Source organism: Hippocampus bargibanti, linkage group LG02, assembly GCF_051943395.1.
Source record: "Hippocampus bargibanti isolate YZ-2025 linkage group LG02, ASM5194339v1, whole genome shotgun sequence".
Taxonomy (NCBI): domain Eukaryota; kingdom Metazoa; phylum Chordata; class Actinopteri; order Syngnathiformes; family Syngnathidae; genus Hippocampus; species Hippocampus bargibanti.
Window position 1 is genome coordinate 26,528,456 of NC_142735.1, and position 20,078 is coordinate 26,548,533.

General features: G+C 43.3%; 2 protein-coding genes across 2 annotated transcripts; both read left to right on the forward strand.

Annotated features, from left to right (window-relative positions):
• The first annotated feature begins 2,744 nt into the window (after nt 1-2,744).
• Nucleotides 2,745-9,127, forward strand: chrnb1 (cholinergic receptor nicotinic beta 1 subunit). The gene is made up of 11 exons (XM_089018072.1): nt 2,745-2,973; nt 4,971-5,104; nt 5,417-5,461; nt 5,988-6,097; nt 6,178-6,286; nt 6,377-6,521; nt 6,704-6,889; nt 6,973-7,196; nt 7,263-7,441; nt 8,160-8,307; nt 8,406-9,127. The coding sequence occupies exons 1-11, from the start codon at nt 2,910-2,912 to the stop codon at nt 8,541-8,543; spliced, it is 1,482 nt and encodes a 493-aa protein (XP_088874198.1). The 5' UTR covers nt 2,745-2,909; the 3' UTR covers nt 8,544-9,127.
• Nucleotides 9,128-11,688: 2,561 nt separating this feature from the next.
• On the forward strand, nt 11,689-19,191 carry chrnb1l (cholinergic receptor, nicotinic, beta 1 (muscle) like). The gene is made up of 11 exons (XM_089018084.1): nt 11,689-11,990; nt 14,057-14,190; nt 14,273-14,317; nt 14,559-14,668; nt 14,742-14,850; nt 14,924-15,071; nt 15,143-15,328; nt 15,412-15,635; nt 16,404-16,579; nt 17,090-17,228; nt 17,883-19,191. Exons 1-11 carry the CDS (start codon nt 11,885-11,887, stop codon nt 18,021-18,023), a joined length of 1,518 nt encoding a protein of 505 aa, XP_088874210.1. The 5' UTR covers nt 11,689-11,884; the 3' UTR covers nt 18,024-19,191.
• The last annotated feature ends 887 nt before the right edge of the window (nt 19,192-20,078 follow it).

Genomic DNA, 20,078 nt, shown 5'->3' on the forward strand with positions numbered 1-20,078 from the left:
TTCATCCCCAATAGATCACTAAGTCCATTAAAATGTTTGACTGTTCTCCAAAAACTAATTACATCAATGCTTAATTAAACTGCTCGAATAGAATTAAGACGATGGGCAGGAACCGCTTGGGTGGAGGTGCGTAAGATTCAACTGTGAGAAACAAAATATTTGGTAACTCCTTCATTCTAAGGGCTGGGACGTTATTACTTGGTTGCAATATTTATTGTTATTGTTATGATTGCTTTTTGTTTCTTTTTTTATGTTTGTCTTCAGTGTTAAGAAGCTGCAAAGGGTTGATGGCAACGGTTGAGTTTTAAAATCGAGGATGCGTGGATATGAGGCTTGAAAAGGCACGCAACGATGTGGAACACTTGAGGGAGGTCTTTGTGAGCGTTGTAGCTAAAACATGATCTCTTGATTTACATGCAAAGAAACAAAACCGGTACGGCGGTGCCGTGAGATACGGGTGACTTTGTTTTATGCCACACCCAGTTGACTTTTTTCCACATGAATTAGACATGTACACAAGTCAGTTAACTTAGGGCTAATGCTAACTTGGTCCATGATTGGCTCATGTGATTAAAGAAGTAGACAATCCTAAAGTATTCTTTATCTTCTCGAAAGAACTATATGAATCCCACTGGAGTTCTCGGCAGGACACACCCCATTGCAATCTGATTGGCTCCTGCATCCAGATAAGAAAATCAAGTGCAATGGGGTGTGCCCCTTCATATTCGCGGCAGTCGGACAAATTTCCCTTTCCATCATTTCTAGTCATTACAAATGGGAAAGAGTCGTGATTTCACAGAACGATTGAAAAGTATAGTTCAAGGAATCGCTAGTATCGCACACACAGTTTGCATATTCGGGCGTGAAAGCATCACCCTGGGGAGTCCCTCGCCTCCGTGAGGTGCAGACCACCGCAGTGAGGGTCATCCCAGGCTGAGAAAAATGTTTCGACCGCCCTGTCACTTAAACTGGATGTGGCAAATACCGTATGAGGCGGACGTAATTTGTGTGTGGGAGTCAATGGAGGAGAAATCAAAAAAAGGGCAATAAGACCACTAAACAACAAGCAGTCACCACCATGTTTGAATTTAGTGGAGGAAAGTGAAAGTGGGGTGGGAGGTGATTAATATTGACATTGCAACCTCACATGTACTGTATAGACTTTGATTGGTGTGTTCCCTCCTGTGCGGGTGTGTTTGCGTTACTTTGCGGTGGAGTCCCTGAGCTACATCTGCAATGCAGCAGAAAACACAAAAAAGGAAAAGAGGTGCTGTGGGAGTTTGTTTATGTGTATGTTTGAGCGCTCTGACAAAAGAGTGACGTTGTCCTTTTTCTTCCTGAAGCCCCCCTCGCCCCCGCCATATGAAGCTTTACTGTTATTGTAAGGAGGCCACCAATTCTTGTTGGGATTCATCCTCGAGATTGTGATTGTCGGACGGCGCGCCAACTTCCATACTTTAACCTTTCCATACGGACGTTTCCGTGCACACACCCACGATGAATTTCTAATCCTCGAAAGCAAATGCACCAAATCCACGTTTCCGATTAGCCGCTGAGTCCAACCCCGACCTCTTCGGCCGAGGCGTCTCCGTCGTTCTCAAGCTCAGAGGAACTGACCAATTTCCGCCATGGGATTTTAACCGCACACCTCGCCATCTACCTTTGGAGTGTCCATTCACAAAAAGTTTCTCTGTTGTTATTTTTTTGTACTTGCCGGACACCTTGTACAGAAAAAAAAATGTCTTCCAATTTTTAATTAGCTTGAGTCTTCCAGCTGTCAAAACTACAATGACACTATTTTTGTATGGAATATATATCCAATCTAACTGTGTGGAAGTGCCCCTACATGAGATCGACGCACAGGGGGAGGAATGGGGGGGGGGGTGAAGATTCTCAACGAGACTGGACGACAAGCTTGCATGCACCACAAATGAACTTTGCCCTCTATTTACTCTTGTAGCCCTTCATGCCCCCCCCCCAACCCGCCACCCACGCATCCAAATCTTCACACTGCATTTGCAATATGATATGCATTTATAAAACAATTGAATAAAACAAACTAATATATTTGTATGATTGTAACCCTGGTGGTCAGAGTTTTTTTTTCTTCCCTTGATAGAATTGATGAATTGAATTCAAGATTCAATCCAACCAAAATAAAAACCAATGTAAAAGGACAGATGATTTCTTAATGGAATCAAGTGTGTCTGGTGCTGTCAAATTGAATTTGCGCCAACAACGTCAACACTCGTTGCCCATGTGTACGATCCCGACTAAAACAATCCAATTTAACCTCGGCCGATAAAAATGCAAGTTGTCTGTTGTCGACGGCCTCCTTGCCGGTTGCATGTGAACACTTTGCTTCTATGCTAATTAAATTGGCTGCGGACCAAATGCTGGCGGATCATAAATGATATTGGCATGTTGTTTGTCGTCGCTGAGCGCCGCGTCTCGCTTTCGTTTTGACCGGCTGTAGCTTGGCCAAGGAGGCCCGAATTGGATGTGACCGTTCTCCCATGCGAGGGTTGACAAATCTCAAATCAGGTGATTATCAAAAGAAGAAAATTTTAGAAATGTCTTCCTGAAAGGGGGTAGCTTAAAAGGAGGGACTCACAAATACACACACACACACACACACACACACACACACACACACACACACACACACACACACACACACACACACACACACACACACACACACACACACACATGCCCTTGCCGCCCCCTTGCCCGTCGTAATTGGAGCAGTCAGCAGATGGCCCCAACTGGACTGACTGACAGACAACAGTCCTGCTCGGACTAAAAGCCACACGGAAGATCTCAGCGAGATTTCCGCGTGAGGAGGAGAGACGGAAGAGAGGCGTCAGATTAGCAAAAAAAAATAAACAACTTTTGTTGTTTTTGTCATGATGAAAAGCGGAGACCTGTTCCTGTTGGTGTGTTGCGTATGCAGCTTGAGTTCACTGGGAGGTAAGCAACACTAGTGTGTGTGTGTGTGTGTGTGTGTGTGTGTGTGTGTGTGTGTGTGTGTGTGTGTGTGTGTGTGTGTGTGTGTGTGTGTGTGTGTGCGTGCGTGTGTGTGCATGTGTGTGTGCGTGTGCGTGTGTGCGTGTGTGTGCGAGTGCGTATATGTATTACATACAGTGCATTGCCATCCAACAGGTTAAAATGCCTCTAGGGACTTTAAATTTTATAATTGTATTTCACTAAAAATGCAGCGAGGTTGATTATTGTCCCACATTTAAAAAAACTAATATTTGTTTCATTAAATAATTAAGATATTATATTTCTTAGCATATTAAATAGTGCGACAATATCGACATATCCATATTGCATAATTTTTGCCAATAACATACATGTGTGCTTGTTATATGTATTTTACAGTGAGACCTCAGCTTATGAAACTTAATAGGTTCCCAGAAAGTATGTGGAAGGCAAAAAGTTCGTCTTCCAAACATTTATTTCCCATAAGAAACCATTAAAAATGAGAATAATCAGTTCCCAGGTCCTCATAAAACAATTTTCTACTAAATAAGCCTTAAAACTACTCAAAATATACAGAATTTTAAGTATAATAAATGTGCTATTGTATTGTGATTAAATAAATAAACTACAGTATAATGAAGTTGTTTTATTTACCTTTGTGATGGTCATTGATGTAGTTGCCGTGCTTTCTCTGATATAATATCCTCGCTAACACGGTCCACTGCGAGCTGCAAGTCTTTTTTGGTCCCAAAAAAGCAAAGGTATCCACTCGATAGCAAATCACTTATATGTACTCACAGAAAGGGGATGTGGAAAAGTAGTCCGGCAGCCATGGTGGCGCTGTTCGGCGTGTGGTTTGGTGTTCTTCTGCCGAAAACTAGTCAGCCTGCCATTGTGGCGCTCCGTGTGTTTCACGAAAACTGGTTTGTATGCCAAGATTATATTGTCGCAAATTTAATGTTCGTAAAGCGAAAAGTTCATTAGCTACTAGAGGCCAGCTTGAGAGTTCTGCGTAGTATCCAGGCTGTTCCCAGCACTGCGCTTTTCTGGACCGAGAAGAGAGACGAAGACGAAGAGGCCACAAAAGAAAATTACGGTCGAGCAGAAGAAGGAGATCATCGAAAAACACGAACGAGGTGTGCATATTTGTGACTTAGCGTCCCAGTACCAGTACACTAAGTCGACCATGTGTGTGGCTAAGGGTGTTTTCTTAGCAATGGTCTCAGGCAATAGAAGAGGTTGAAAAACTTCTGTTAATTTGGATTAACAAAAAGCAGCTAGGGCGGCAACAATACGACCATCACAAAGGTAAATAAAACAACTTTATTATAAAGTACAGTTTATTTCTTTCATTACAATGCAATAGCACATTTACTATACATAAATTAAGGTATATTTTGTGTAGTTTTAAGGCTTATTTAGGAGAAAATTATGTTTTATGGGGACCTGGGAATGGATTATTCTCATTTTAATGGTTTCTTATGGGAAATAAATGTTCGGAAGATGACCTTTTCACCTCACACACACTTTCTGGGAACCAATTAAGTTCGTAAGCTCAGGTATCATTGTATATATATATATATATATATATATATATATATATATATATATATATACAGTAAAGTCTCGTTATATCGATATTCAAGGGAGTCCGAAAAAATATCGATATAACCGGGACTATCGATATATCCGACCCTGTTTGCATGTAATTTTCTCCGTGCGTGCATAGAAATAGTATCGATATAACCGGGTCTATCGATATATCCGATATCGATATAACGAGACTTTACTGTATATATATATATATATATATATATATATATATATATATATATATATATATATATATACACACATATATATACACACACACACACACACACACACACACACACACACACACACACACACACATGTTGCAAGCATTACGGTAAAGCCTGGACATACGACCTATGTACAGTATTTGATTTTGAATTGTTTAGGAGCAGCGGATGCCGAGCAGGCGCTAACGAAGGAGGTCTTCACCAACTATAACCTCAAGGTCCGGCCCGCACGCATCCCCATGGAGCGAGTGGTGGTCAGAGTGGGCATGACTCTCTCCTCATTTGTTGGGATGGTGAGTTCAAACAAACCGACGCAAGGGACGATGACATTGGATCGTCTTTTGTCCCTTGTACCTTGTAAAATAAGTTCCACTGATTCCAATGAGCTTCCCCCCTGTTCGGTGCCTGTCCCAGCTGTCTCGCTTGACATTCCTTGCTGCGTTTTAAATAGCCGGTTGGGCTCACAGACACACACAAACACACACGCAAGCACACACACACACACGGAATGCATGCATGCATATTGAAGCAGTGAGTCAAATGTCTCGATTTAAACCCTTTGCCAACCAGACAATACATTGACTTCTTTTTTGTTTTGCTTTCAGAATATGAAAAATGAAGAAATGAGCACTGTCGTCGTCATGAATTTGGTACACATTGGTTCTGAGTATGCCTTCAACCTGGACACATTATTTATTTATTTATTTGTCTATCCATTATCTATTTATCTATGTATTTATTTATTTGTCATTAATGTGTGTATGTATGTGTGTACGTGTGTATGTATGTATGTATGTATGTATGTATGTACGTACGCATGCATGTACATACGTATGTGCGCATTTATTTATTTGTCATCAATGTGTGTATGTATGTGTGTGTGTATGTATGTATGTATGTATGTATGTATGTATGTATGTATGTACGTACGCATGCATGCATGTACATACGTACGTGCGCATTTATTTATTTATTTATTTATGCATTTATGCCTTTATGCATTATTTGTTGTTTATTTGGTATTTATTTGTTGTTGGTTTATAATTTTTCATATTGTTTTAATGAATCCATTTATTTATTTATTTATTTATTTATTTATTTATTTATTGTTTTTTGGTGGTTGTTTGTACTTTTTTAATTGTTTGTTTGTTTGTTTGTTTTGAATTTTGCAAACAGGAGTGGAGAGATTACAATTTGTCATGGGATCCCAAAGAGCATGACGGAATTGAGGTGTTGCGGATTCCCGCTTCTAAAGTGTGGTTACCGGACATTTATCTGATTAACAAGTAAGCATCAGTGGTATGATTCTAAAAAGAAAACACAGCCCTGCATATTTAGCCCTCACCATGTTTTTGTTGACTTTTAGCAACAATGGCGTGTTTGATGTGGCGTTGCATGTTCACGTCCAAGTGTACAGTGATGGTAGAGTGACCTGGACCCCACCTGCACTCTACCTGAGCTCCTGTGGTGTTCGGGTGAGGAGGGAACATTCTGGAATGACAACACAGCATTTCTGTTGTGACCTAAACGGGACGTCAAAGCTTTCCTCCCCCTCCTCCATCCAGGTGACGTATTTCCCCTTCGACTGGCAGAACTGCAGCATGCAATTCCGCTCGTACACTTACGACTCCACCGAGATCGAGCTGCAGTACGCCCTGGATGCCAACGGCAATGAGATACGGGAGATCCAACTGGACGAGGCCTTCAGTGGTGAGGCAAAGTACACTCATTTTTCTCAATAAAACATCTTTCAGATTCCAACATGAATAAAATGGAAGTCATGTAAGTTATTTATTTTTACTGTGGGGCCTGGTAGCAAATGACCGACGAACTGGTACACTGGTAACTCAGTTGGGTTGATCTGTATTAATTTGCTGACTGTGCAACGCCAGAGAGCGGCGACTGGCACATCAGACACAAGGCGTGCAGGAAGAATATGAACAAGGACCTATACGAGGACATGAGCTTCTACTTGATCATCGAGAGGAAGCCGCTGTACTACGTGCTGAACATCATCATTCCTTGCGTCCTAATCACCATCATCGCCATCTTTAATTTCTACCTGCCGCCCGATGCAGGTATAGTCTTACCACGTCCAAATCAATGTATTGACGTGACTTTGCTGAGATCACCTCGCCGTCAACTTTGCTCTCCGCATCAGGTGAAAAGATGGGACTTTCCATCAACGTTTTGCTCACCCTCACCGTCTTCCTGCTGCTATTGGCGGACAAAATTCCGGAGACCTCGTTGGGCGTTCCCATCATTGTCAAGTACATCATGTTCACCATGATCCTGGTTACCTGCTCCGTCATCCTCAGCGTGGTCGTGCTCAACCTCCACCACCGTTCACCCAACACCCACATGATGCCCATGTGGGTCCGCAGGGTGAGATCACGCCCGGTTTGGACATTTTCCCATTGGCCATAAAAATCTGAGGTTCCTTTTCCCCAGATCTTCATCCACATGCTGCCCCCGTACCTCTGCATGCTGCGCCCCAAAGTGGAAGTGCCCCTGAACCTGAAAATGCTGCCCGTCCAGCGGGATAAAAAAGTGTTTGCAATCAACAAGGCCGCCGACGAGTACTTCATCCGCAAGCCGGACTCCTCCATCTTGTTCCCGAAACCCAACAGGTGAGGCCACGCCCATTATCAATGAGGTCATGGGTATTTCTACGTACCTCTTCATTATTATCGGGGGGTAGTGGGATATTATAATGAGCACCATGAACAAAAGGTCTGCGCGGTAAGGGTCTGTAAGAGCAATTTGATGAGGCCACACTTTGTCCAAAGACACACACATTCACACACCTAATTGGATTTAGTGCATGTCTTGGCACCCGACGCCACCAATTTTTCTTAAATGAATCTAATGAATTGTAATTTTACTCCTCGCAAAGGGGCTACTTTGGAAATGATGCAAAAGGGGGAAAAACAGAGAGAAAAACTTGCGAGGTCAACAGGCCTGTGCCGTTATCTCGGTCCCCACAAATGAGGAACCCCCATTCCCCCACCACCACCACCCATCCTCATACCTTACCCTTGCATCACAGAGGTAACCCCCTCTTTGCCAAGACCACCACCGCATCATAAACTCGTCTAGTGTTTGAAGTGAATACCAAACAGGCCGTTTCACGCGGCCCGTTCGAGATCCAAAGCCACACTGCCCTCTGGCGGTCATTTGCCAACAACAGGAAAAAAGCAAGAACCTGAAGTGCTCAGTTATAAATTCTTCAATGTACTTAAGTTCAAAAGTCAAACTGAATCGTTTAATAATATGTACATACTGCAACGTTTTTCATCCTCAAAACACTAAAAAGTCCAAAATAACGACTTGTTTGTTTGAACCCAGATTCCAAGCAGAGGGCAAAGCATCCGACCTAAGGAAATTCATCGACGGGCCCAGTAGCTACCTCTCACTGCCCCCTGAACTTAAGTCCGCCGTGGAGGCCATCACGTACATCGCTGAGGCTCTGCAGGCCGAGAAGGACTACGAAGCGGTGAGATTTGCACCCCTCATAAAGAATTTCAATTCAAAATGTGGCTGGGTGGTGGCTTAACTATGCCTCTCTGAATCTGCTTCCCAAATGCATTACAGTTGAAAGAGGACTGGCAGTACGTGGCCATGGTAGTAGACCGCATGTTTCTCTGGATATTTGTCATCTTCACCACCGTGGGCACCTTGGCTATTTTTATTAAGGCCAGCCTGAATCGCGCACCCACAGACCCTTTCTGATCCACCGTTGGGAAGAAAAATTAAATCAACTTTGGCATTTTTCAAAACTTTCATGTGCATATAAATGAAGATCTTCACAGAGGAGCAGCCAGGCTAGAGAACGGCAACCTCTCACACCAAACGGCCAGCCAAGATTCCAAGTGGTAACCTCATAACTGCGAGGCAGACCTCCGATTCCACTAGTTCGATTCTGCGCTAATAATATTCATACGTGTTCATCTGCGCCGGAGCATGGCATAAATATTCCAAAGCGGTGTCAACAAATAAACACATGAGGCAGAGCAGATGCCATAATGACCCGACTGTATGCTTTTCATTTCAATGTGTCACAACGTGCCGCGATCTGTCACATGCTTGATATTCCTGTGCCTAAACTAATCCTCTTTGTATTTAAAGCACTTGTGTGTGTTTGCGCGGGGAGGCTATTCTTACATCGCAGCTGTGAATAGCTGGTGGAATTCCCACTGTACAGGTGACCTTTCGGTATGTTGTTTTTTCTCGCACCCTTCTCCTTTTCTGAAAATGTGTTTGTTTATTTTGTCGACATTAATTTCAATAAAGATCTGGGATGAGGTCATAACAAATGGCTTCATTTGTTTGGAGAAAACTTGCAAACATCCCCCCACACACACACATACACAGACACACTAGCTGGCACTGGCTCAATTTGCTGTGAGGACTTCCCTGACATTCATATGGATGCTACGGTTGCGTGTTTGCTTTCAACATTTAGCTTGTAGTAGACGTGCACATTCCACCATGATGTCCCTGTTCCACTGCTGAATAGGGCGCTTTGATCCTCTCCTCTTTCATCTAGAACTGCTTCATGTCACAAAGAGGGTACAGCAAGTGCTGAAGAATGAATGAGTCTCTGTGTCTTTGTGTTGTCATGTTATTTGCTATTTAGTTTATTTTTTTATTTTTTACTTCAAGACGGCGCCGCGAGAGTGGCTGCCTTTCCAGCAGCTCCTGTGTTTTATTTTCCTTTCCTCTTCCTTTCATAACTTTGCTGCTGTGAAATGTAAATTTTTCCACTGCGAGACAGATAAAGGTACATCCAATCCAATCCATATGTGTTACTACAGAGCATGGATGCACACGTAACATACATACATATTCAATGGTACCTCTACTTACAACATTAATACATACTGGAAGAAATGTCTCAAGTAGAAAATGTACTTTTGAACAAATTCAGATATAAATATGAACCAAATATGTAACCAACACGTTACAAATAGATTGTTGCACAAATAACAATAGTGCTGCACAGTGAAAAAAGCAGAATATAGAAAATATTGTTTTTGAGTTCTTTAGTTCATGTTCTCTCATTATTGGTTTTACCTGGCTTTTTGTAAAGAACTGTGATGATACATTCAAGTTTCAGCTACTGTGTCTTGGGTCAGGGTCTTGTGTCGACTTTTAACAATCCTTATAACATTTCCAAGCATCAGCATAGGGAGCGATCGCTTGACTGGTGAGCATTTTTTTCTGCGTGACTCACATTTACGAAAAACTATCGGAACGCCTCATGGACCAAGGTGCAAATGACAGGGATGCTAAACACACACACACACACACACACGTATATATATATATATATATATATATATATATATATATATATATATATATATATATATATATATATATATATATATATATATATATATATATATATATTTATATATATATTCATCTATCTAGACAAGACACATACCCCTCCTAACCAATGGGATTCGAGGAAGATGCTAGGCATTTTACATTTTGTATCTCGAAAGTTATTTCGGAACAAGAGGCAATATTTTCCAGTTGAGGCGTTTTCATAACTTGTAAAATTAATTCATAAGTAGAGGAACTAGCTAGGATGAAAGGAAAGGTGTATAAAATGGTGGTGAGACCAGCCATGATGTTTGGAGTAGAGACAGGTCCACTGAAGAAAAGACAGGAAGCAGAGCTGGAGGTAACAAAGCTGAAGATGTTGAGGTTTTCTTTGTGAGTGACCAGGTTGGATAGGATCAGGAATGAGTACATTAGAGGGACAACTCATTTTAGAGGCTTTGGATAGAAAGTCAGAGGGACCAGACTGAGATGGTTTGGACATCGCCAGAGGAAAGAGAGTTTCTCCACTGCGAGACTGATAAGGGCAAATCCAATCCAATCCAATATTGGGAGAAGGATGCCGAGTCTTCAACTGCCAGGCAGGAGACCGAGAGGAAGACCAAAGAAGAGGTTTATGTATGTTGTCAAAGAGGACATGAAGGTAGCTGGTGAAGAAGAAGAGACAAGAGGATGCACAAAACCGGGTTAGATGGAGGCATTGATTCGCTGTGGCAACCCTTGAAGGGAAAAGCCGAAAGGAAAAGACGAAGTAGAGGTACCACTGTAAAGTTAAAAAAAAAAGAATCCAAAATTGGATAAAGAAAAATAAACTGGTTCCATACCCACACCAGGAACGTACCGATTGCGACATCCTGAACATGGCGGCAAAGACCAAGCAAGGGGATCCTCAAGGAGCCTGTGTAATTGAAGCAGTTTCACACCAAGCAGCCACGAGAGAACCGGCGAAGTTAGAGACATTTTCCCTTGAGCCGCCATCAACCTGTGGCTGATTAATGACCCATTTATGTTTTCCCTGAGGGGAGGTCGGCCGTTTCCAAGGTAAATGCAAGACCCTGACCCAAGACACAGTAGCTGAAAGTTGAATGTATTATTATTTTGTGGAACACATTACTGCCATTACCGCAAAACACAGCGCGGTACAATGCATTACAATCATGTATGGTTCAAGGTGCAGCTCGGAAATACCCATGTAGTTTTTGGACATTGCGAAATGCACTCGAAAGTTAATGTAAACTGCACACCAAGTGACACTTACAGATCAGGAAAAAATGAAAATTCAGTCAATGCCAACCGAGCGCCCTCCACCCTGAAAATATCTCCATTGTCATCGCACAGAACCCGCCCGCTAGTCCTTCATCCCCATCGGACCACGACTGCCCCCCCCCCCATTTCCTCTTTGTTCCTCTCCACCCACCATAGTCGCAGTCCCAACATTCTCAGATTGGTGTGCACCAACAGGTGTCTGCTCCAAAGGCTTCCCAGTACAAACACATTCCAGCCTCTAAGTCACTCTGGGCACCAGTAACCAATCAGGCCGTGGTTTCCCCATTGTCGAGGAATGACCCGAAGCAGGCAACGACAACAGTGAGAGAGCTCTTTGTCAAATGACAAGCTGCTAAAAGGTGCCGAATAGATGAGCAGAGGCGTTGATTTTTCTGATCTGGAGTGACTGGAGGAAGCCACGTTCATCTGGGATAAGGTGCAAAGCGGTGACTTTCATGGGGTCTTTGGACTACCGCAAGATGATTGGACCACATAACGCAAAGGAGGTTCCCCTGAACATCAACCGGCTCATTATTCTCTGCCTTTGTCTCTCTGTGACTGGTAAGAATACAAATGCTTTCTGAAATGTTCCTTTTACGTATTTTAAAACTGATTTAGGTGGCATTATCTTGTCCCTAGTACATCTCAAAGGTGGCTGATGAAGTACTTTGACCTACCCCAAATGATTTGCTTTATGTTGGAAGCATAATGCACAGCTCATCCACCTCCCGATTGAATCAATGAATCAGTCCCGTCCATACTCCATCCCGTACAATCGTTTCACTCAAGCGCAGATTGTCGTAGAAGGTAAAGAGAGGACTTTGGATTTTTACAAAACACCATGTCCAAATGACGCTGTACACACCTGACCACCGCAGCCGTTTGAAAAAGAAAAACAGTCATGGGCCGCCTCCGACATCAACTGACCCCACCTTTCCTATTAAATGATAGTTTCATTGCAACGGGGGCATGTGAAAGTAAATCAAAATCGTGATGTTCTAATTCAAAACGACTTGAGACCGCCATCTTTGGCACACTCAATAAAACATATTAACACATCATTGTTTGATAATCTATAATCTATATAATCTATTTGGGGCCCAGATGGCGGTGGTATCCCAGAAATCCCTTTGATCCCACTCGCCTGCTGCATATCAATTACATTAGCTCAGTCACCTTTGCAACCCGCCACACACCAACACCACCACCACCACCACCACCTCATGCTCAGCTGACCGCTCACGCTGCACGTCCTGGTTGTCCTTTGTGTATGCCCCCTTGTCTTGTTGCGACACATATTTTCAAGGAAGTATGTACACTTTAGTTTACGAACTTTTTGCCTTATGAACATTAAATTTGTGAGAATATAATCTTGGCATACAAACTCGTTTTCGGAAAACAAACCAAACCACACGGAGCGCCATGGTGGCTGGCGGACTAGCTGTCGGTGGGAGAACACCAAACCACACCGTCGAACAGCGCCACGGTGGCTGGCGAACTAGTTTTCCACATGCCCTTTGAGTATAGACGTGGTTTGTTATCGAGTGGCTTACTTTTGCTCTTATGGGACTGAAAAAGGCCCCACCACAGGCGACTTGTTATGTCGGAGGAACGAGAGGAGACGACTTGCCTGTCAAAGGTCTTTATTTATTACTGTGTCATTATCAACTTGGTGCTATCAACAACCCTGCTTTACGACACTGCCTCGACGTCATTTGGCCGTGTGGCATATGCTTCATTTACCCCCCTTCTTGAAATAACCAGAAATATGCTACACTACTGTTAAACCGAAGACGACACAAAAGAAAATTACAGTTGAGCAGAAGAAGGAGATCATCGAAAAACACGAATGAGGTGTTGGCTAGCGGATTAGTTTTTGCCCCACCTCCATTTCATTGAGTGCAGATGCGGTTTGTTATCGAGTGGATTGCTTTTGATATTATGGGACCAAAAACGACCCCACTACAGGCTAGTGTTAAGATGAAGAGGACACAAAAGAAAATTACGGTCGAGCAGAAAAAGTAGATTACGCTAAATCGACCATTGCTACCATCCATTGACAACTACCATCACAAAGGTAAATAAAATTTTATTAGACAGTACAGTCTATTTCTTTAATTACAATATAATAGCACATTTATTACACATAAAATATTGTATATATTTCGTGTAGTTTTAATGCTTATTTAGTATACAATTATGTTTTATGGGGACCTGGGAACGGATTATTCTCATTTTTAATGGTTTCTTATAGGAAATAAATGTTTGGTAGATTGACTTTCGCCTTACACACTTTATGGGAGCCAATTAAGTTCGTAAGCTGAGGTATCACTGTATTTGGGTTCCGATGTCATCAAACTCCACGCAAAACATTGACTTCTAGTTGACTATCAACATTCTGTCCTTCGATGTTGCCTTTGTCCTCTCGTTGGGGCAATCCACGGCATACTTGACAACCACGTCATGTTTTTGTGGTTCACAGAGAAGACGGCTCAGAAAGGAAGTGGCGTATCCATGTCCACTGCTTGCGGTGTGACAGGCCCAAAATGCACACCTCAGCTCTATTTCCGATCTGCATCGCTAATTCGTCATGCCGTTCATAATTTGACGTGTGTGTTTTGCCACAGGCGCCTCAGAAACAGAGCGGAGGCTGCATCACAAGATATTCAAGGACTACAACTTGAAGGTGCGACCCGCACAGTACTGGGAGGAGAGAGTGATGGTGCGGGTGGGAATGACTCTGTCCCAGCTCGTCAGCTTGGTGAGGACACACACACACACAAAAGCAGTCATAAATGACTAATGGTTGACCTTGGATGCATGGTGTGTATACTTGACTACAGAATGAGAAGAATGGCGAGATGACGACCAATGTGTTCATGAATCTGGTATGAAGCTACAAACATATAGAATCACTCCGGTCAAGGTCACTTTTGACTTTCCATGCCCCGCAAAACAATTTCCCACTTGAGTTTTACTTTTTTCCATTTGTTTCTTGGTAATATATGAGAACTGGCGGGGAGGGGGATGGAGATATCAATCATAATGGACCACCATAAACAAGAGCAAAGTGATTTTGTGTGGTCCTGATCTTTGACCGTGAAGTCGTACCTTCGACCATGTCGGCAGGAGTGGAAAGACTACCGCTTGTCGTGGGACCCGAAGAATTACGACAACATCAATGTTTTGAGGATTCCGGCGAACAAGGTTTGGCGTCCTGATGTCTACCTCATCAACAAGTAAGTGTATATTTTTTTCCACCGACGTTCCAAGCGCTGACAAAATTTGACCGGTCCTTTTCTCTCTCTTCAGTAACGATGGTAAATTTGACGTGGCATTATATGTTAACGTCCTGGTATACAATGATGGGACAGTAAACTGGCTCCCGCCGGCCATCTACCGCAGTTCTTGCTCTATCGAGGTGCGGTTCGTTCATAGAGGTCAATATGGTCATCGTACCCAAAGCTTTTTTTGCCAACCAAGCTCTTCCATAGGTTGCGTACTTCCCCTTCGACTGGCAAAACTGCAGCATGGTTTTCCGCTCGTACACCTACGACGCTTCGGAAGTGGAGCTGCAGTATTATCTGGACGACGACGGGAAGGAGATCCGGGAGATAGTCATAGACGAAAACGCGTTCACGGGTAGGTGTCAGACTTGCCCCGGCTTGCCCCGAGTCATCTTGACATCCTTTCCATTTCTTGTCGGGTAACAGAGAATGGCGAGTGGAACATATGCCATAAACCCTCGAGAAAGAACATCAAGGAGGATTTGTACGAGGACATCACCTTCTACCTGATCATTGAGAGGAAGCCTCTTTTCTACATCATCAACATCATTGTTCCCTGCATCCTCACAAGTGTCTTGGCTATCTTTGTCTTCTACCTTCCCCCTGGAGCAGGTGTGAAACTCAAGTTGTCTATCTCTTCTACATGGGGAACAATGTGTAAAAGCGTGTCATCGTCCATCATACATGCTTTGAAGGAGAAAAGATGACCCTCTCCATTTCCGTTCTCATCGCCTTGACTGTCTTCATGCTGCTGCTGGCCAACAAGGTCCCTGAGACTTCGCTGGCCATTCCCATCATTGTCAACTACGTGATGTTCACCATGATCCTGGTCACCTTCTCCGTCATCTTGAGCGTGGTTGTCCTCAACTTGCACCACCGCACACCCAGCACCCACATCATGCCCAGTTGGGCTCGCAGTGTAAGTCGGACACCGAGTAACGTTATTGTGTTTGCCTTGTGGATTCTATTCAGGGTGGCCCCAGGTCCTCTACCTCCTCTCCGTGCCCTTTGCGTTTTCTGTGTTCTCTAAAAGTGTCTAAATCTACTTTTTGGTTTTCCTCTTTGCCTCTGACCTAGCAGTGCCATTTCTGCTGTCCCCCAAACCCCATTCCGCGGACCATTCCGGTCTGTGGGTCATTTGGTACTGGGCCAAGAATAAAGAACTTATATTACTTCTATTTTATTTATTTGGGATTTTTTAAATGAAGTATAATTTACCGGATTCTCTGTTACATTAGTCTACTGACGAAGTTCAAGGCGCTTGTCCTGATCATATTAGATGTTACCCCTAAAAGGAAATCCGGGAGCTTGCGAAATGAATAAAAAAAAAAACTAATGTGTTTGGAAAGTGTCTTTGGGAAGGCAACATTCAATAGAGGGTGTCAGGAGTCCTACTTTGAATTTATCACAACGCCCAAATTGTTCACACGCCGAGCACACGCTGCATATTACACCGCAGTGGTCAGTAATAGTTCTCATGCATTTCATGTTATCTTATTTTAAACATTACCTTGGCGAACAGAGAGTTGCTATGGTAACTAATTGGCTGCCAAATTTGGGGATTTACAGTAGAAATTTCCCAGCTTGGAATAGTTTCAAAGCTACTCATCTTCTCGGCTTCCTCTGGAAATGGACTAGAAATGTTCCGAATGCGTTAAAAAGTGTTCCGATTTCTTTGTCCTTCCAGTTCTTCATAAATTTCCTGCCCAAGTACATCGGAATGACGCGACCCGAGCAAGAGTCTCTTTCGAAGGAGGATTCTGGCGAGCAAACAACCACCCAAAACTTCAAAGGACGACATCCTGGAGGGGAGTACTACTTCCGCAAGATCAACCCAGATCTCGTCATACCTTGGAGAGGCAGGTAAAGTCGTAGGGATGCGAATGTGACATTTACTTGACTTTCCCGCCGCCACTCCCGTTTTCAGTACATCCAACAGCCCGTGTCAGTCAAGCTAAGGGCTACGACTCAGTGACCGTTGGGAGCTCCTAAGCCGCCGTTTTGGTTGGCATCAAGATGTAATCCCGCTGAGAACGTGTGAGGATTTTTGAGGTGACGATCTGTGTCACACTGAAGTTCATTCCTTCACGCTCTTTATCTCAAAGGTCCTTTGAGAGTGAGGTGTCAATCTCTTGTGCATGTGTTATTTATCACCTATTGTTTTTTGGTTGTTTTTTTTTTTTTTGCAACAGCATTCCTAGCGTTTGGATGTGTCAGCGTTTGGATGTGGTAGTTAGAGGTTCAGAATCCACATTTTTCAACTTTTGAAAGTAGAAGGAACATACCTGAAGGAAGCCAAGTCAGACTGGAGAGAAATTCTTCGGAAGATTCAGCTCAGCAATGGTTGCGTTGGTGTCTTCCTCATTCTTGCAGGTGCGAGAGTCCGGTGCGCCTTCAAAGGCTTCCGGAGACGGATGGATTCTGTCTGATTCTCCCTCCCAACTTGAAGTCAGCCATCGGCGCCGTCACGTACATGGCCGAGCAGCTGAAGAAACAAGACACAGACAATTCGGTGAGAAGGTTATCTGACGAGACCTGTTTTTTACCATCACAATTCCAATAGTTGAGCCATGAAACTGGATTTGTTTATTTCTGACGACTCCATTCTCCGAATTTTTCATGGAAATAATGTATCTTGTTTAGCGAGATTATATTTTTGTACAATCAGATATTAGCTTCTGTCTGGTGTCATTTCAGTCTGTAATCTGCCCAGGACCTTTACAAGGAGTTGTGTTAGCCTCTGTAACATCAACTTTAGTCCATCTTTGGATCCCCTTCACCCCCACAAAGGTCGCGGGGGGTCCTGGACTCCACCCTTGCCGTCTTCGGCAGGTGGTGGGCGACACCCTGACCCCGTTGCCAGTCAATCGCAGATCACACAGACAAACAACCATCTGCACTCACACTCACACCTAAGGACATTTTTTTAGTGTTCCATGAGCCTGCCACGCATGTTTTTGGAACATGGGATGAACCAGAGTACTGAGAGAAAAGCCACATATGCACAGAGACAACATGCAAACATCACACATGAAGGCCGATTACAAAATTGAATCCTTCACCTCTGCGCCGCGAGGCCGACACACAAAGCAGTCGATCACCGGGCCGCCCTTGTGAAACAAACGATGGATCTGTGATTTTTATGACGGTGCATGTGTGTGCGCAGGTGACCGAGGACTGGCAGTTCTTTGCCCTGGTGGTGGATCGTCTCTTTCTGTGGCTTTTTGTCATCATCACTACTCTGGGTACTTTGGCCATGTTCTTGGACGCCAGTTTCAACTACACGCCAGACGACCCCTTCCCATAGAAGGGTGTCAAATCACCCTTGTCAACCTCCCCCACCCCTACAAGCTGCGACCACAGCCTCCAGGGTCGTCATTTGGTTGATTTATTTTAACTGGCGAAACAGTTCAAGAGAATATGTGACTTTGTGATAATCCAGGAAAACTCCCTTTCCTTTGCAGATATGTAATTTTTTTAAATCATTTGTTTTAAATGCCCGTTCTGGTGCACAACAACACACTGCAGGACCATAATTGGCCGGCCGAGTGGTTAAAATGTTGAAATTAAGAAATAATTGAAACTCACACAAAAAGGAGGGAAGACGTCTCTTTGTTGATTTTTTTACTTGCAAGAAGAATAGACAAGAGTACAGGGTACAGTGTTCTCACCTATTTTAAACAACCTTCCGACTCCCTTCCCTTTTATTACAGTGACTGGCCTTGGTAGATAGTTTCTCGTGAGCAAGAAATTCTTTTACTCAAATCAAAGTTCTTGTGACACTTGGAACATTCCCGCAGACCTTTGGCCAACAGTTGAGTCACTGCCATCGGTTGTTGAAGGTTAGTCGAGGAAAAACATCCCACCAACTTCCCCCTCCATTCCTTCCTAATTTGGACCATCTATAAAGCACACATTACGAACTTCACACCAACATTGAATGTACAGTGAAACCTTGGCTTACGCACTTAATTGGTTCCCAGACAGAGTGTGTAAGGCGAAAAGTGTGTATCCCAAAAAATAATTTCCCATAGGTAACCATTAAAATGAGAATGATCCATTCCCAGGTCTCCATAAAATATAATTTTCAACGAAATAAGCCTTAAAACTACATACAATTGATGGATGGAGGGATTTGTCTTTATTCGTCAATATACCTTATTCTATGTATAATAAATGTGCTATCGTATTATAATGAAAGAAATACACTGCACTATATAATAAAGTCATTTTATTTAAATTTGTGATGGTCGTTGATGGCTTGATGGAATAGGGTCGGAGGTCAGAGGGAATTGCTGTTTGGAAGGAGAGTCACTTTCCATCAGGACTGTAAATAAAGAAATAAACTGTACTGTACAATAAACTCGTTTTATTTACCTTTGGGATGGTCGATGGCTTGATGGAATGGGTGGGAGGTCGGAGGTTGGAGGGAATTGCTGTTTGGAAGGAGTCACATTCCATAAGGACTGTAATTAAAGAAATAAACTGTACTGTATAATAAAGTTCTTTTATTTACCTTTGTGATGGTGGTTGATGGCTTGATGGAATTGGGTGGGAGGGAGGAGGGGACAGGGGAGGGCGGAGGGAGGGAGTTACTGTATGGAAGGAGAGTCACCTTCCATAAGGACTGTTGGTAACTCAACCTCCGGTGTGGCTTCTCTTCTTTGCTTCTTCGGAGACTCTTTATCATCTTACGAAACTGAGGCATCACAATATCATTCATCATGTTGATGATTCTCATACCAGTCTTTTCTGAATGGAACTGTTCAATAAAAGCCTGCACATCATTCCACTTATCCAACATTGTCTTGATGCTCTCACATGATGCTGCAGCCCTCTCCTCCTCCTCGCCCTCAGATGACAACTCCTGAATAGCTTGATTCTGCTTGTCCTCTTGAAGGCAAATCAAATCCTCTGTGTTAAGCACCTCATTATGGTCAGCAACAAGCTCCTCAATGACATCTGCATCCATTTCGAGTCCCATGTTCTGTCCAATGGAAACAATGCCGTCCAAAACAGCAGAGTCATGATGATCAAATCCTTCAAAGTCCCTCTCAAGGATGTATGCGGGCCACAAATTCTTCCATGCTGCTTTCAAGGATCAAAGGGTAACATCATGCCAAGCCTTTCCTATCAGCTGAACACAATGATACACATTAAAATGGTCCTTCCAATAATCCCCAAGTGATAGTTTGGTGTTATTAGTCACGTGAAAGCACCGAGTAAGTAAAGCCTTCGTGTAAAGCTTCTTCAAGCTTGCAATCACTTGCTGGTCCATGGACTGCAGGAGCGGGGTTGTGTTGGGAGGGAGGAATTTTACCTTGATGAAATTAATATCATCCTGAAGTTCCTCCTGCAAATT

What these genes read in the sequence shown, in the direction of transcription:
- chrnb1l (XM_089018084.1), top strand. Translation starts at nt 11,885, where the DNA reads ATGGGGTCTTTGGACTACCGCAAGATGATTGGACCACATAACGCAAAG. An exon ending in CCTTTGTCTCTCTGTGACTG is followed by an intron (nt 11,991 to 14,056) that starts GTAAGAATACAA and finishes GTTTTGCCACAG; the next exon opens with GCGCCTCAGAAACAGAGCGG. An exon ending in TGTCCCAGCTCGTCAGCTTG is followed by an intron (nt 14,191 to 14,272) that starts GTGAGGACACAC and finishes ACTTGACTACAG; the next exon opens with AATGAGAAGAATGGCGAGAT.
- chrnb1 (XM_089018072.1), top strand. Translation starts at nt 2,910, where the DNA reads ATGATGAAAAGCGGAGACCTGTTCCTGTTGGTGTGTTGCGTATGCAGC. An exon ending in CAGCTTGAGTTCACTGGGAG is followed by an intron (nt 2,974 to 4,970) that starts GTAAGCAACACT and finishes TGAATTGTTTAG; the next exon opens with GAGCAGCGGATGCCGAGCAG. An exon ending in CCGAGAAGGACTACGAAGCG is followed by an intron (nt 8,308 to 8,405) that starts GTGAGATTTGCA and finishes AATGCATTACAG; the next exon opens with TTGAAAGAGGACTGGCAGTA.